Genomic DNA, 16,951 nt, shown 5'->3' on the forward strand with positions numbered 1-16,951 from the left:
GCTCCCCCCCCCCCCCCCCCCCCTCCCCCAAACATTTGTAGGTGCTCCCATAGCAGTCTATGGGACCAAAGAAGCTCAGGTCTGCCCCAAAAGAAGCTAATGTACTTTTTTGGGCTTCCAGCTTACAACGCTGAGATGTGGATGGGCACCATTTAAAATAATTGTATTCTTCATGTTGAGAAGTGCTTCAAAATGCCCATGTGTGAATAAGGTCTATGACAACACATCAGTAAAGGTTTAAGCTGTATGAGTAGGACAAGTAACAAAATGTACAACTTTTTTTGGAAAATCTGTATATATTATGGATGCATAAAGTATTTTCAATCTATTTGTTGGCACCACACTATACCTGCTCCTGCAGTATTTATAGTTTGGTCACTTCCATGTACATAGCAAGACTTTCTATTTAAAATGATTTAATCTAGTATGATGTGTGCTACAGACGGAGAACACCCCATTTACTATGGAATTAGTCAAAGTGTGACTATGTTCTGTATGCTACATCCTTCATATGATCCCACTGTGTACTGTGCTGCACCTGACACACTACAGAACGCCACATTTTGTATACTGTGCATTGTATTACATACCCCACACTGTTTAATAGTGTGTTATACGTTGTTAAATAACCCATATAGGAGTTATTCATACCACTGAGACTCCGTAGTCTGGAAAACCTTTGACATCATTGTGACAAGACCAAACAGCGAGGGCGAATTCTAAAGTGAATGCAGCGTGTTCAGTCTGCAAAGGTTTGTATGACTATACAATCAGCTTAATGCATATTTTATTGGCTAAATGATAAGCAGATGTGGTATGTAATAATGCACACTGCTCGGAAAATGTATATTTACCTGGCCACTGCTTATTCAAGCTGAAACCCTGCTAGTACAAAGAATTGCAGTATTGGTATGTATCAACGTACAGGGCAGTGCTGGTGCCATTTTTGGGAAGTAGAGGGTTTTTCGGGGGGGGGGGTTAGTTTATTATTTATCTCTTTTTATAATGCTAGCTATCTTTGTATAAGGATCAGGTGAGAATCGGATTGGAGCAGACTGTGCAGTTCTGCATGAAGTGGTTATGGACATATGAGCAATCAAGCAATAATTTCATGTGACTGCTATGTGATGATAAAGTAATAGTCAGCGTAACAGGCTGTCACTCACCTGAATAAGTATAATGTTGGTCTTCATTTTGCAATCTAATGGCATACATGAATAAGTCTGCATCTGTGGCATGCTGGATTTCTTTCAAGATGATTAGGAGAATATGTTTGCTACTTCCTTATTTACCTTTTTCTATCCACCCATTGTAATTGAAAGGACTAATAGCGTACTTCCCAGGGCGAGACGACATTTTAAAATGTAATTTTTTTCTTCTTAAAGTGCTCTTGCGCCCCCTAACGCACTCGCGAGCACTGTACTGTGATGACACTGTCTATTGGACAGTGCAAAATACATAAAGACAGTGCAGAACCAATGAGATTGCGTAATTGCTGTGACCAATCGCAGCATTCCAAAATTTAAACATTGGCTACAGTTTGCATACATCTTTCCTATCTCAATCTGATCAGCTGTGAGAAGAAAGGGGAAGCTTTGATTGCCAGCCTTCACCAGTACCAGTGTCATCTAGTACCAGGGTCTTGATCACCAACCAGTACCAATGTCATCAGGTACCAGTGTCCTGATCACCAGCCAGCACTAGTACCTTTGTTCTAGCTCCAGTGTTAGCCACAACCACTATCCTGATCACCAACCAGTTCCAGTGTCAACTAGTACCAGTGTCTTGATCACCAACCAGTACCAGTGTTATCTAGTACCAGTGTCGTGATCACCAGCCAGCACCAGTACCAATGTCATCAGGTACCAGTGTCAGCCACAACCAATGTCCTGATCACCAGTCATCACTAGTACCAGTGTCCTGATTGTCAGCCAGTACCACTGTCATCTAATACCAGTGTCCTGATCACCAGTCAGCACCAGTATCAATGCTATCAGGTACTAGTGTCAACCACAACCAGTGCCCTGGTTATCAGCCAGCTCCAATACCAGTGTCCTCAGATACCAGCATAAACCACAACTCATGTCCTGCTCTTAAAAAGACTCACCCTGCCTTGTAACAAATACCTTGGGGTGACGGCTTTCCAAAATGTGGCCATTCTGAATGTGTTTCTACTGTCCTGGCACTTAAAAAATGTGAGATGTAGTCAGGAAATATGATGCCTTATGAAAGCCTGAAGGGCTGAAGGGATTTTGGGCCCCTGTATATGGCTAGGATGCAAAAAAGTATCACACATGTAGCATCTCGGGAAGAGTACCAAAGTGTGTTTTTGGGTGTAATTGTAGGTGTGCCCATGCTGTACCTTGTTAAAATAAGAACTAAACATTAATTTACTTTCTTCATCTCCCCAACAGATTATGACAATAAAATGGAACTTCAAAATACCATGCCTCTTACTAAATACCTTGGGGTGTCTACCTTCTAATAAAGGGTTGTTTTGGGGGTGTTTGTGCTGTTCTGGCATTTAGGGCCTCAAGAAATGCAATAGGCAGGCAGAACATCAGGGCTGATACATTTCACATATACAGCATATACCATATACCATAGTTTGAGGATTAAAGAATATATTCTCAGTTTTTTCCACTTTTTCAAAAATCCAGTGGTGATTGATTACCACCAAAATAAAGCTCATTCTGTCTCCTAAAAACCACATCAAATTAATTGGGGTGCAGTGTTGTATGACAGAGTAATTGTCAGTCAAATTATCACAGTGCTGAAAAATGGCCTGGGCAGGAAAGTGGTTTAACATGCTAGTCCCCAAGTGGTTACAGTGGTTGTAACGCCCCCAAAAACAGTCAAACTTTCCTAGTAAACTGTATAATCTTTGTTCCCTTTTTGTTTCATCAAACTTTCCTTTTAGACAAATCACTTGTTGGTCCTGCCAGTTACTTGGATTTCCTTCTTGGTGGCAATGATCTGTGGGCACATAGAGCCTCGGCAGCGTTGACACCACAGTGCACGTTCCCTTTCCTCTAACTAGTAAGCAGTATCTACTCATGGCTTACTGTGGTGCGTAATTCTCCTACCTGCCCGTGTCAGCACGAATTGGGTCTAAGCCACAGCATGTTACATGTTCTGGTTCATTTTTTTCACACCCTCCCTCCAGGCCATGCAGAGCAGAGTGAAGCTGTCAAGCACCTGTCAGCCCTAGGCAAAGGACGGGAACGTCTGCAGGACACGTCACACACTGCCACTTAGCAACATACTATCCAATAAGTAAACTTAGCTGAGGATTATGTGGAATATTACGTGACCACATTATAGAAGTGTGCAAGAAAGGTATTTGGCATTATTGAAATTATGTGATGTATAGACATTTATTGTAATGGTTTTATTCTCTGTCGATATGGCCAGATTGGTTCAGATGGGTTTACATAGACTTTAAATGGAGGATAGAGTTGCTTTGGACATATTTTGTTTGTTTATTATAATTACAACTAAGAAAATAAAACTTTTTTTATTCATTTAAATATAAAATATTCTGTATTTTTAGCCAGCAAGTGGTGCTTCCCGCTCCTTTTCACAAGTTATCTTCATGCGACCTTTTAAAAAAAGCCTGTTTACAGCGAGCAATAGCTCAAACGGAAATCTACACACTGAACCAACTCATCCATTATTAGATGGTTTATTAGACTTTGTCTCTTTGAAAATTTGAACTTCAACGCGGGCAGTGTTTGCTGTGATGTCTCTATATCATTTTCACGAGTACTTCTACTCATGAAAATGCCCCGAATCTTAAGGCCGATACCGGACCTTTAAATTTTTGCCTGCTGGGGACCTGGCAGTAGCTGTCCGTGGCAGTGCCTGTCCGGTTCTATATCTCCTGCTCCTCCTTCTGGGCGCAGGCACAGCAATGGACTGCCCCACATCGCACGTATAGCCCTGGAGCTGGTGCCCATTAAACTCTCCACACAGCATTTCAGGCCAACACCTGCCCAATCAGCATGGCCACTGCCTGCAGAGCCCTGCAGAGATCCACATGCTGATCTCACCCGGGAAGATCCACATGCTTCCCGGGTGAGATCAGCACGCCTGTTGACGTATTTAGCTCTGGTGACATGTATTTTGCTCTGGGGACATGTATTTTATGCTCTGCGGACATGTATTCTATTCTGGGGGCATGTATTTAGCTCTGGTGACATGTATTCTGCTCTGGGGACATCTGTATTTAGCTCTGGGGACATCTGTAGTTAGCTCTGGTGAGAAACTGCCCTAAAATCATCAGTGTTTTGTTTTAGAAAAAATGTCACATGTCCCTTTAAGAAAAAGTATCGGTAATTGGTAATGGCAAGTAGCTGAGGGAAAGTACTTGTGCTTGGTCTTGAAAAAGTGGTATCGGGACATCCCTTGTTTCTGTATATTTCTTAAAGTTCCCCTGAGAATCTCGATTCTGATTGTGCAGTTGAGGAATGTTCTTTTTATATAAAGGATAACTATGAGGTGAGTGAAAATCATTCATCCTCATAGTTCGAGCCGACGTGTGACAATGAAACTGTCACATGTTGGCTCAATAGATCGGGAAGTGATGGAACACATACCGTCGCTCGCTCACTTTTCGATCATCTGCCTGCAGAGAGCCGTGGCTGTCAGTCAAGGCTCCCTGCAGGGATCCCCCCTCCCTGCCTGGTGCCTCCATAAACATGTTTGTTCAGCTACAGTGTTTAAACCAGCATCAGAAACCACCGACATCTGCTTATCTATGGAAAACAATAGATGACATGGCAACTGGCAAAATCACTATTTTCTGATTTCTCAGACAGGTTTGCTTTGACATTGACATCCAAAGTCTGGATCATGAGACTGTCATCTCTTGTCTATAATGTCACAGAGGAGGGTTCAGCTAGGGGAACAGAGTTTTTTGATAGACTCTGCTGTCTGCAGTTATTAATAAGGAGCTTCTCACTGAAAATACCCATCCATACAAGATTATTGCGGAGCAGTTGGGTCTATTTTGGCCAGACTGTGTGATGTTCCTGATGCCTATGCATAATAGTACTTGCACCCAGATCACTGTTTGTGGGAAACATAGTTGTTGAGGATGGTGTAATTTTTGCATAAATGGGCATAAACAGGAGCATCCGACTGCTCCTACCATGCATATTTATAGAATGATCATGTAAAAATAAAAATCTGTATTTGTGCTTGTAAGCATGGCTACCATCCAATGTCTGTGGCCTCCAAGGCATAGCATTGACTTATCTTCTCCTAGAACAAGTGTGATGGCATATTTATTTGAACAGTAAGTGGTTTAATATTTGGCTTGTGTAAAATTGATGCAACCATCTATTTTAAAGCCATTTGAAACAAGTGTTGATCATACCACCAGCACCACCCTATGGTAAGAAAACCAGCACCACCCTATGGTAAGAAAACCAGTGGTTGAATTAGTAAGCCGGCTCACTGCAAGCAATATTTACTCTCAATTAATGACAGTCTGTAGTGTCTATAATTAGGTAAAATCAACTGCATGTGATTTTTAACTAATGAGCCTTTCTGAGCAACCTTTCATCTGCAATCAAACATGTTTCAGTAGAACTCTTTGCACACAGTAAATAATCATTCTTGGTTATTTAAATATTTCAAGTGGAATTCAAGCCAGAATTTTCTTTCTCTATAGAGTGGAGATGGATCAGATCATCTGCCAGGCTAGAATATCTAACATGAATATACGTGAAAGAAGCCTTATCCTTTGGGATAATGTTGGTGTAGTAGAAGCAGTCACATGTGCATGTTGTCATCATATGGCCAGATTTACCATCCTGACTGTATTAACTGTGCACATAATCAGGATATTGAGCTGTTTACTGCACAAATAGATTATTGGATTATTAGGTTTAAAATTACGATTGCCTGGTTTATGGGTTTCCTTTTCTCACATTTTCTTTTCTTTTTATCATCTCGTGCATCGGATAAACATTCTGTACGGTTAATACTTTGTTAATGTTGGTAAGCCTGATGACCTTTAAATACCATTGATATAGCTTGAGGCATCTTATATATGACATACACCTTGTACTTCCCTTCTTGTTTCAGTGAAGTCAGCTAACATTTTTGTTCAGAATTTGCTTGTTTCATGCAGTCACAATGACTATATGTCAGAGTAAATTACAGTTGATAGATACTGCTTAATGACAAGTCTGTTTCAGGTGAAAGATAACAGAAGCTATGGTTTATTTATCAAAATGAAATCATCTTATGCAAGTCTAGCAAAAATACAACAGATCCTTTTACATATGAGGTTAGTAAAGGAATCTGTATTTTAAAATGAAAATCCCCCCTCCCCCCCCCCTAGCCGACGTGTCTATTGGACATGACATACCCCTTCTTTTTCTATATAGGTATTGTTTCTTTCTCCCGCCCCCTAAAAATAATGTTGCTTGAAGGAAGCTGCTTTTTTTCAGTAGAGCTGGAAAGATGGGTTAGGACCTCTGTTTTTGTCTTTGTCCGCACTGGGAATATTTGGTCTCTTGATTTTAGTCTCACTGTCCTATCCTATCATGCCCTCTTACCAACACCCTCTCTCTCCCCATCCAAACAGTACTTCACTATGATTGTCCATCATGCCCCCTCACCAATAAGCCTTATAGACCACTAGAGGGAAGAGGCCTCACTCTGACTCTTTTAGCTTGGGGGTGTCATCTGAAGTTCAGCTATTGAGTTTTGTATACAGAGTGCTTTTTTTTGCAAAGCAGTTAAGATTAGCTTGATAAACAGGTGAAATGAAGCCAGCTAGATCTAGACTTCCTCCCAGCCTTAAAAAAAACAGTTCTTACACGGATACGGTCACAGAACAAATATAGGGCCAGCCATTTCAGCAATCAGTCCTCCTGGTTTTCTATTATGAAATTATCCTCAGATCCTGTTCTGAGCAAGTTAGGTTTATGGACATGGTGACAGTTGACACTTGATGCCCTTCGAGTAAGAATGTGACTGTCCCGATTAGGGGTCAATTGATATGTTTTTTTTTAGGACCAATGCCGGCTGTGGAATCCAGCTGCTGACAGATGATTGGGGGAAGGGGGGGTGGAGGACTGGGACGGAGGCTCCCATTCACTGTCAGTATCGGTCAATTTAAGAATGATACCGATACTTTAAAATGTTGTAAATATCAGCTTCGATTATGGGTAGATCCAATATTCTGTGGACCCTCTCCTTTTGTTATTCCCTCCTATTAGCAGCTGATGCGGCTGCACCTTTACTCTTTCTTGATAGATGGTAGATGGACCTGGGTTGGGACTTTACCTCAGAGATCCCCGACATCTTGCATATGCAATAAAATACAGGAATCTGGCTGTAAAATACTCACCCATTGGTACAGGACCCCCCATGTTCTTTTTCTGGACTCCATGGATACCTGTTGGCACTGTGGGTCCTCCCAATAGAACATGTTGCATGTTTTCTGGTCTTGTCCTGCCCTTTCCAACTTCTGGAAGCAAGTCTGAGAGGTCATTCAAAAACTCTAAGATGCATTCGTCCCTGATGACCTAGCTTTTTTCTTGTTATACCACAATAAACTTTCTTTGAAGAGTTACAAATCCTCCCTACTCATTCATTTGGTTAATGCAGCCTGGGTTTGTATCCCCATTTAGTGGAAACAATGCACCTTCTACAATTCGACTCTGGTTCCAGAAGATCAATGGCATCAAAATCATGGAAGATCTCATGAGTTCTCTTAGGAGTACCTAGATGCAGTTTTTCCCCTCTTGGCATACTTGGACATCATTTTTGGACTCGTGGGAATATGAACGACTTTGGACTCTCAATGTCTGAACTTGGCTTACCACTTTAAGCACTCATAGTTCTTCTGCCCCCGGAACATCCTCCCTCTCTTGCCCTTCTCTTTCTCCTTTCTTCTACATGTCCACTGGCTTTGCGTGCCCACCTGTTTACCTGACCTTTTAGTGTGCTCGGCATGTTCCATGCTCCGTCTGGGTTCTCTTGTTCCCACTCTACTTGTTGCATCTACCAGCTGAGTCAGACACCGGACCCCTTGCGCCGTCACATGCTACTAGCTTCCAACGTTATGTTTTTTGTACAAGATTTTCTGATTCATGATCTAAGATACTTGTATATGTTTGAATGGTTGGCTTCAGGACCATTTGGATCCATGTTTTTGTGTTTTTTTTTGTACTGCCTCTATATCACCTTTATACCTCTCTGTGAGTTTTCTTCACCTAATTTTCTGTGTATTGTAATTTTGCAATGGCACAACTCAATGTGCTTATTGTTGCTCTTTGTCTCTTGTTTTTTGTTATGTACCATATTTTATAAAGGCCTTACATTTTTTTTTCTAAAAAAGAAAAACAAAAGAAGCCTAGAGCTTCACCTTCTCCCTTGAAAACCTAGATGGAGTGTTTCATAAATACCTAAATAAAAATAATTTTCAATGTAATTTTTATTATACCACAAATATAGAAAATATATCAATATTCTATACATTCCTTTTAAAGGAAACCTGTGCCAAGAGAAATTTAGTGGCTGGCTTTGCTGACCTCTAAAAATGCTGGCTACCTCTGGCTTTAACACTTTGGGTCACTGCCTCTGGACACGTATGCAGGAAATAAAGTCAGAAGTCCTGATCTGAATACTTGTATCTGGGCAGTGTCTTAGGAATTGTTAGCACCGTTGGATGAGCACTGGCAGCCTGCATTTTTCTGTCTCTCCAGAATTCCTCAAACTATGCAGCTATACTCTAGTCATAAGCCTAATACTACACATAGTATCAGGTCAACCATTGTTTCAAATTGTGCGTGTGAAGTAATTTTCTGTGTGTCTGGTGACATCTACTGGATACATTGGAAATGAGGGACTATTATGGTCAATACCTTGTGCTTTAGAAAGCTGCACAAATGCATTGTTAGGATTGTGGTGTCAACATGGTATGAGAAGTGTGCTCATATGTCAGGGTTTTCTAGCTTTCTTTTTATGTCGTATTAAGAATTTGTCAGGCCTACATTGGCCAATATTCAATTATATAAAATGTTGGCAGTATGCACATGCCATGATGGAAATAATGCTGTCCTTAAAGTAACAGTATAAAATGGGAATATAACTATGGTTTACCATATATTGCAGCTGAATCTTTAAAATGAAATCTTAATCTTATCTTACATCGAGGCTGATAAGCTGCCATTTACGTTATTATAAGCTGACTTTTTCAGTGACATACCTGTGCTCTCTCTAGGCATCAATTTGCCCTTGATCATGTTTCCTCTCTGCCAGTAGCCTATCTACCTGTAAATTAATCTCTTTCGGTATTGTAGATTCAATTGGTATAGGCTTTTAAAGTGACCCTGTCACCACCAGTGCCAATTTTACAAAACAGGTCACCCGTTAATATAGTTTGTCGGCAACCACTACACCTCTGCTCCCCAGCTGTTGCATATATTCAACTGTCTGATGAGTGGAATACTCGCTCCCCCCATCGGCTGCTGTGGATAAACCCACAAATATGCATGTCCTATAGTGGCACATGATCCGGCAGGGGAAACCACAGAGGCTGGACAGGAAACACGTGTTCTACACATTTGGAAGTGTACTTCTAGAATACTTGCAGCAGCTGAGGAGTGGAGAAGAGACTTCAATATACAGGCTGCTGGAAAGGTAAGTATATAAATGTGACAGGTTGTTTGGTGACAGGGACACTTTACAGTTAATACTTTGTAATTACCACTAAAAGATGATTTGCTAGCTGTAAATAATGTTTTTTGATCTGAACACAAAAATGCATAGGCAGCGATCACTTCATTTGAAATGATCAGCAGATCCTGAGATTTAGGCAGCCCAATTTATATGCAGGTTTTGAGCTTTAGAGAGAATTTTGCATCTCAGTGGGAATTTTTGTATTGGGACAACCATGATTCAACCATTTCAGGAGGTGGGCAGATCATGGCCCCAGGGCCATAGGTCATAAAACCATAATTATACATAACATGCAGCTAAATGATATTTAAAACTAATAACAAATATTTTTTTCCAACAGAGGATGTACTCAGTAAAGATGCTGGAGAATGTACAATATGTCTGGAAGACCTACAACAAGGTGATACAATAGCCAGATTACCTTGCCTATGTATATATCACAAAGGGTAAGTATTTTTCTATTTATAAAATATAAAATCAACATTAACTTTGGAACTGATTTATAATGCGTTTGCACAGTACATATAGCTGTTGGAACAACAATTGAAGCACATTGCTGCTACTAGATAGAGCCAAGGAGCATAGGACATTTCTACAATCTGTGCAAATGTGTTATAAATAAGCCCCGTTGTGTTACAGTGAATTGCTAGTAGGGATTCGCCGATACCGGTTTTTCGGTATCGAGTACGAGTACCGATATTTATGTTTTGGTACTCGCCAATATCGGTACTTCCGCTTGCATAGAGTCGGCTTCCCGGGCAATCACCTCTCATCATAAAAAACAATCCTGAAAACTAAACTCTACTAGGAAAACCGTTAAATATACAGATGAAATACATATATGGGTGCTGTTTTACCTGCCAAAGTACTTGTAATTCTGTCCATCCGGTCAGGGCAGAGTAGGAGACCCGATTTTTGTCTGCTGCAGTTACGTTACAGGTTTTGCCCCTCCCCAGCCTGTGACTGGACAGTGAGGAAAAAGCAGCAAACTGATGAACTAATCTCACTCTGCTCTCCCCCCCTTTAGCATGTCTCTTGTTACCATGTAAGCTCTGCAGCTAAGATGATTGACCTCTGTGTGCTGCTTCTCATTTTCCCAGTTTGAGCTTTACTGTATACAGGCAATTTTTTGTTGCCCGACTCTGTACTCTGGATCAAGGGCGTCCCGAGGCTGAGTGACACACCCGAAGCGGTAACCTAGTGTCACCCCGCCGAGACGTCATCGTGTACGTGCGGCGGTCTTTTGGTATCCTGCCGGCGGCCATCTTGGTGATGGACGCTGGCAGAGAGAGGAGGGGACAGTCACCCGGCGGGATAAGGTATGCCGCCGGGTCCCCTCCTCTATCCTGATACCGGCTCCCCTCCTCTCTCTTGATATTTTCAGAGGGGGTGACACCAAAATGACTGTGAGTCATTTTGGTGTCACACCTCCAATGGTGTCACCCGGGTGCGGGCCGCACCCCCCTTGTGACGCCACTGCTCTGGATTCGATGTTATCCGTATTTATTGTAACTAGGCACAGTATTCTAAATGAGGTCAATCTAAATATCTATATAAGTGAATCAGAACCTCCTTCCTCCTGTTGGTGATCCCCTTAGAATTCTGGGGTACATCACTATTTGCTTCCCCCACTACCAAGCTACACTGTTTGCTCATTTTGCAATCGTCACCAAATCTATTTTTATTTGTAGTTTCGTCAAAACATCACTGCACACTGCCTCAGTAATCCTCCTAAGAGCCCCCATCCCTGGTGCAAGCAGTGGGCTGGCTCTTGTGTGGAGTTAAGCAAATACCAAACTTCCTTGATAGGAATTTTTCTGACAGGGAGGTTTTCCGGTCAGAGAGAGATTTTCCAACATAATAGACAAGGATTTTCTGACAAGTGCTTTCCCCACTGGTTGGGTCTGTAGCATTGCATGTTTTTATGGGGTGATGTATTATCATCCACATATCATATCTGAATAACGAGGTCCAGCATACCAGGTTTTGCCTGTCATAAAGCTGTAAATGAAATTTGAAGCTGTCACCCTGGTTTTGGCAAAGACAAATGTAGGTGTAAGTGTCTCCATTTGTTATACAAGCTGCCAGTAAGAGTTGAAGTCTTTAGAATATACTGTCCCTTCTATAACAAATTAGAATATTATTAGTTGACAAAGCGTGCCTATTTTAATTGGTTCATTAACACTGATGACATTGAGAATTCATATTATGATGTTAGAGAGCTGAATGTGTGTGAGGAGAATAGGAAGCCAAAATGAAAGGCTCAGATTGTTAATGAAACATTCCAGATTCCTGAAGTATCACACCAACAACTCTTTGATGGCAGGAATAACACTATAAAATGAGGACCTACTGAAATCAATGACAACAACCATTTATTAGGTCCATCTACTAGTCTGATCTCCTCTTTCACAACATCGTGTTTATTGTCAGCACAGCTTACTCATTTAAAGCGCTGAAAGCTCTAGTTCCATCGTAGAAGCTTAGAAGTTATGTTTCCTGCTTGGGTATGCCATGCTGATCAGGAGGTGCGGTCACTTCGAGGAGCAGAACCTCCAGCTTCTCACAATGCTTTGTGACAGAGACCTAGAAGCTCAATTAAAACAGTTTCTTTCTAAAGTTATAAGGAAGGTAGTGAAACTACTGCTTTAATGTTTTGCATCATCCTACCTAACCATATCTTTCTACATGCTCTTTTGTTTCTTTCAGCTGTATAGATGAATGGTTTGAAGTAAACAGATCTTGTCCGGAGCATCCATCGGACTAGAGTCTGAATGACCCATACAATAGGTAAATTGCAAATAAAAGGTGGCATTATTCTGACTAGACATGGCAAACATCCCTCATGTCATACACTATAATAGCAGTTTCTGTAATGCTCAATATTCTGTATAAAGCCTGCACCTATTGCAGGAAAAGAGTGTTACTTTACCCCACCCCCAACAATGTCTTCCCCTGTTACTATGTACATGGACAGGCCAGGTTGTCCACTCTACTCTCCACTCAGGGAACCTCCTGGCCAGTTTTCATCCCCACCAGCAGCAACTGGTTTATGTTGGCTATGCAGAAACCTGCCCTGCCTATATAAGTAAACCAAGGTATTACTGTACTATGTTGGCCATGCAGAAATCTGGCCTGCCTATATATCCTAATGGCAGTACTATGCTGGCCATGCAGAAATCTGGCCTGCCTATATATCCTAATAGCAGTACTATGTTGGCCATGCAGAAACCTGCCCTGTCTATATATCCCAATTGCAGTACTATGTTGGCCATGCAGAAACCTGCCCTGCCTGTATAGCCAACATAGTACTGCAATTAGGATATAAAGAATCCTGCGCTGACTTTATTTCCTTATGGCAGTGCTATGTTGGCTATGCACAATCCTGCCCTGATTGGTGCCTCTGTGCCCTTCCACGTTGTTGTTTTTTTCATATTCTCTTTTTAAAGCTGAACTCCAACCAAACAAACAACTAACAGATAAAATACATACTTGTATATAAGAGCTGTTTAACCTGCCAATGTATTTGTATTTGTCCATCCCCTCCTGAGATATACACATCTCTGCTACACACGCACGCATGCAAGCACGCACACACACTTTGCCTAGAGACCTGACTTTTAGTTCATATTAATAATTTGGCATGAAATACTGTATACAGTATGGTAAAACACAGCAATACTCTAGTGACAACGGAGTCTTCCTGCAGATCTTCAGTGCCAGGTTTGTGGTGCTCCTGACCATAGTGGAACACATTTCTGAACAGAGTAAAAACAGACTTTGAAATAATTTTTTATTACTTTCTACACAGATTTCTATGTGTATTTAATTGGAACTTTGCAGCATTTTCTGCTAGGTATCACTAAGCAGTGATGGCGCTGTCATATTGGGGGGCATGTATCAAGCAAATTAACAACATAGTCAGTTGCAAATCAGACTGCCTCTCCTTCAGAAAAGGGGGAACACATGTCTCATCCCAAATAACTATGGGTCCATCAGTGGCTCCGTCTTCCTGATTGAATGATGACCAGTGTCATTCATCCCACCTCCTATGAACCCAGGCTGTCATGGACCTCTGTGGCACCTTGTGACCACTTCCAGAGAACAAAATATATGACCAGTGACATCACGGAACTGGCCAGAAGACTTTTAGGAGAAAGCTATGAATGTCTGAAAACAAGCAGAGCAGAAAGGCTAAATTGAACGTTGGATAGATAAGTTTGCACTACCTGCATTGATACTTTCACATAAATGCCCATAAATGTTGTTATAGCTTGTTTACACATCTCGTGTATTTTCATTGTATTGGTCAATCAAATCTTTAGTGTTTTTCTTTTCTTCCTCTAGCTTTATTTCCCTGCTTGTATGAACTGTGTGACCTGAGGAGCGGACATCTACAGCGGCTACAGAGAAGGCTTGTGTAGGCCTCACCGCCTTAGAACTTTATGATATTTGAACTCTAGATTTGATGGAAAAGAATGAAGACAATTTCCTCAGAGTTCTGTGTGCCAAACATTCTCCATGAGGACACACACAGGGATTTTCAAAATGCTGCACAAAAAACACTTTTGTGCCCTGCCATTCCTAATGATGAACATTGCATAATATAGGCCAAAGTCAACTTATGTCCCCACATTCATTTTTTAACATGCTTCTAGCCTGGCGCCAATAGAACTTTTTCTTAAGAAGATTCATCTATAGGATCTTGGACTAGGTTGGGATGAGGACATCTCTAAGAATTTTTTTTTCTTTTAATCTTGATATATATATATATTTTTCTTTTTAGATGCCAAATTGAAATCAAAACAGTTTATGGTTTTACGGTACAGATTCGGTTTTTGTACTTCGAAAAAAGATAATGTGAAATTGTACAAGTGTTTCTGCTTCAGTAGTGTAAGAGTTCCCACATCTACCATTTTCTGGTGTCCGTTCAGTGTGTGACTACTTGGACAGCCACCGAATGCCTCAACAGAACATATCTTCTTACTGATTAACCCTTTCATCTCAGAACACTTTATCTGGGAACCATGGCCTGTGACTGAGCGGTGATGACAGGCATTGACTTGTATATATGGTTTTCTTTTTTTTCACAATCAGTCAGGGAACATAAGCCATCAAAGTGCCATTAAACATGAAGCCAGTTGGTCTGTTTACACCCGTTGGCAAAATACTGTATGTAATACATACATACAAACTCTTGCTAGTGAAGTTGTATGATAAGCAGTTGTATCCATCTTAAACCGATTCAGTTTTGGTCGAGGTTGTTGTATCCATCTTAAACCGATTCAGTTTTGGTCGAGGTTGTTGTATCCATCTTAAACCGATTCAGTTTTGGTCGAGGTTGTTGTATTTTGTAACAGCTGGCTACTATTTCTAGTGACTCTATGGCCAAGATATGGACATTTAAGTATATATATATATTCTTAACAAACATTATACGAGCTTTAAACAAGTCATCTCTATAGCTGCAGGCACTGTGGAGCAATTCATCCTCAAAAATCATAGCAGAATTACGGAAGTCAATTCTAGTTGGTTTCTGAACTAGAATTGGAGGATGCCTACAGCTGCAGAGATCGGTGAAGGCTTGTTGTAAAGCTCATTTACTGCTTGTTAAGAATATGTAAGTAATTGAATGTTCATGCCCACAGGTTCACTTTAACCACTTCGTGGCCATGAAATATTGTCTCAAATATACCTGATCTTTTTCTTGATTTTATTTGAATATTGTGATCACACAGCCCCTGGAGGTATACATTAGTTATTACTACAGGAGCAGCAATACAATATTACTTTGTTCAGCATAATTCTAAATGAAAAATGCTTCAGTAAGGAGAGGAGGGAATGGTGCTAGGAATTTAAGGGAAGAGCTCTCCACTGTGGAAATACTAAAGTTTTAGCATATCTGCATGTTGTACACAGAAGTGTTAGTCTCAAATCATTCATAGGATCAAAGACTAATTGATCTTTCAAAGTTTGATCTTTGAAATGTTATCACCTGTATATTTTTGTCAAATTTGTTCAGATCTTTGTGTTGTAAAAAAAATGGCTCAATATTCTTCAATGGTCTCTGGTGCCATCAAAGTGGGTTGTGTGACACTCTCTTTTTTTGTCATTAAGATGAGCTAAAATCTTCCTTTGAGGCTAAGCATTAATGGAAAGCTTGATCAAATTTACCATCATGCCTGCTCGCCTTATAATTGCAGAATCTTTCACTGGACTTGGTAAGCCGCTACGATTAGCATAAATACCTTTTAACCAGCTTAAAAAAATAAATAAGAAAAATCTGTAATTATTAGAAATAAGGTCTGTTTGTGTATGGGCAGAGCATCAGGATGATAAAACCTAGAAAAAGGGAAATGGGATTGCTAATAACAATCTATATTTCAGGTGTGACTATTCTATAGTGAAGATCTGACCCTAGACTGGCTGATAAGGGCATTACCCCCAGTTTTCCCTCACCCTTTGTGTGGAGGTTGCTGTATATGGACAGATTATTTTTCAGATCATCTATAAACCGTGACCAAGAAAGATTTCTGATATTCAGCTTTCAAATGTTTTCTGTAAGTAATTTTAAAAGGGAGAAAAATGGGTATTAAATCCTAATTATTAGTCCACATAAAATAAATAAATAATACACTGACTTGTAAGTATAGTTGCAATGCTGAACAGAAAACAAGTAATATGCCCTAAATTGCTTTGCTAAAAACTTGGCAACCGTAAATAATCAAATCACTTTTAGTTAGTGTGACTGCACCCAAGTGTTAAAAGCTTAGTCTTGATTGGTTGCTATTGGTTATAGAGTTTTTTTTTACTTTATACACCTTAAAATTAAATAAATTACACTGTCTGGCCATTGAATGAAGCAACTTTTTTTTATTTTTATATCCACTGATCCAATCCCCCTCATGTGACACTGTAGGCTGTCCTATGCCATGTCTTGACTAGATTATTACAATAAAGTAGCTGTCCTCTGCCACATCTCACATAGAGGTACGGCCGTGACCTTTGACCTACTCCAAACCAGCTATAACTAAGAAAATGTATTGTTGCTTCATAGTTCCTTTTTTTTTTTTTAGTAACTACTGGGGTGCACTCGGCCATCTTACTATTAAATCAGTCATTAATGGACATCAGTTAGAAAAAAACTAATCTGGAAACTTACACAATGTTGGGTTATGAGCACTATTCTTATTTTAAGGTTACAAGTCTATTTGCCTCCATTAAAATTTCTAAGAAAAATTTTGGATGG

General features: G+C 40.4%; 1 protein-coding gene across 2 annotated transcripts in view; it reads left to right on the forward strand.

Moving 5' to 3' along the window:
* ZNRF2 (zinc and ring finger 2) overlaps positions 1-14,265 on the forward strand; it is a 103,067-nt gene extending 88,802 nt beyond the window's left edge. The window contains exons 3-5 of one of the 2 annotated variants that reach the window (XM_018562748.1): positions 10,043-10,148; positions 12,412-12,510; positions 14,050-14,265. In XM_018562748.1, coding sequence (XP_018418250.1) covers positions 10,043-10,148; positions 12,412-12,469 — 164 coding nt within the window. In that variant the 3' untranslated portion in view covers positions 12,470-12,510; positions 14,050-14,265. The remainder of the gene's footprint in view (positions 1-10,042; positions 10,149-12,411; positions 12,511-14,049) is intronic. The other variant, XM_018562749.1, reaches the window with a different exon arrangement.
* The last annotated feature ends 2,686 nt before the right edge of the window (positions 14,266-16,951 follow it).

This window comes from Nanorana parkeri, unplaced genomic scaffold (genome assembly GCF_000935625.1).
Source record: "Nanorana parkeri isolate BGI_ZX_2015 unplaced genomic scaffold, ASM93562v1 scaffold597, whole genome shotgun sequence".
NCBI lineage: Eukaryota > Metazoa > Chordata > Amphibia > Anura > Dicroglossidae > Nanorana > Nanorana parkeri.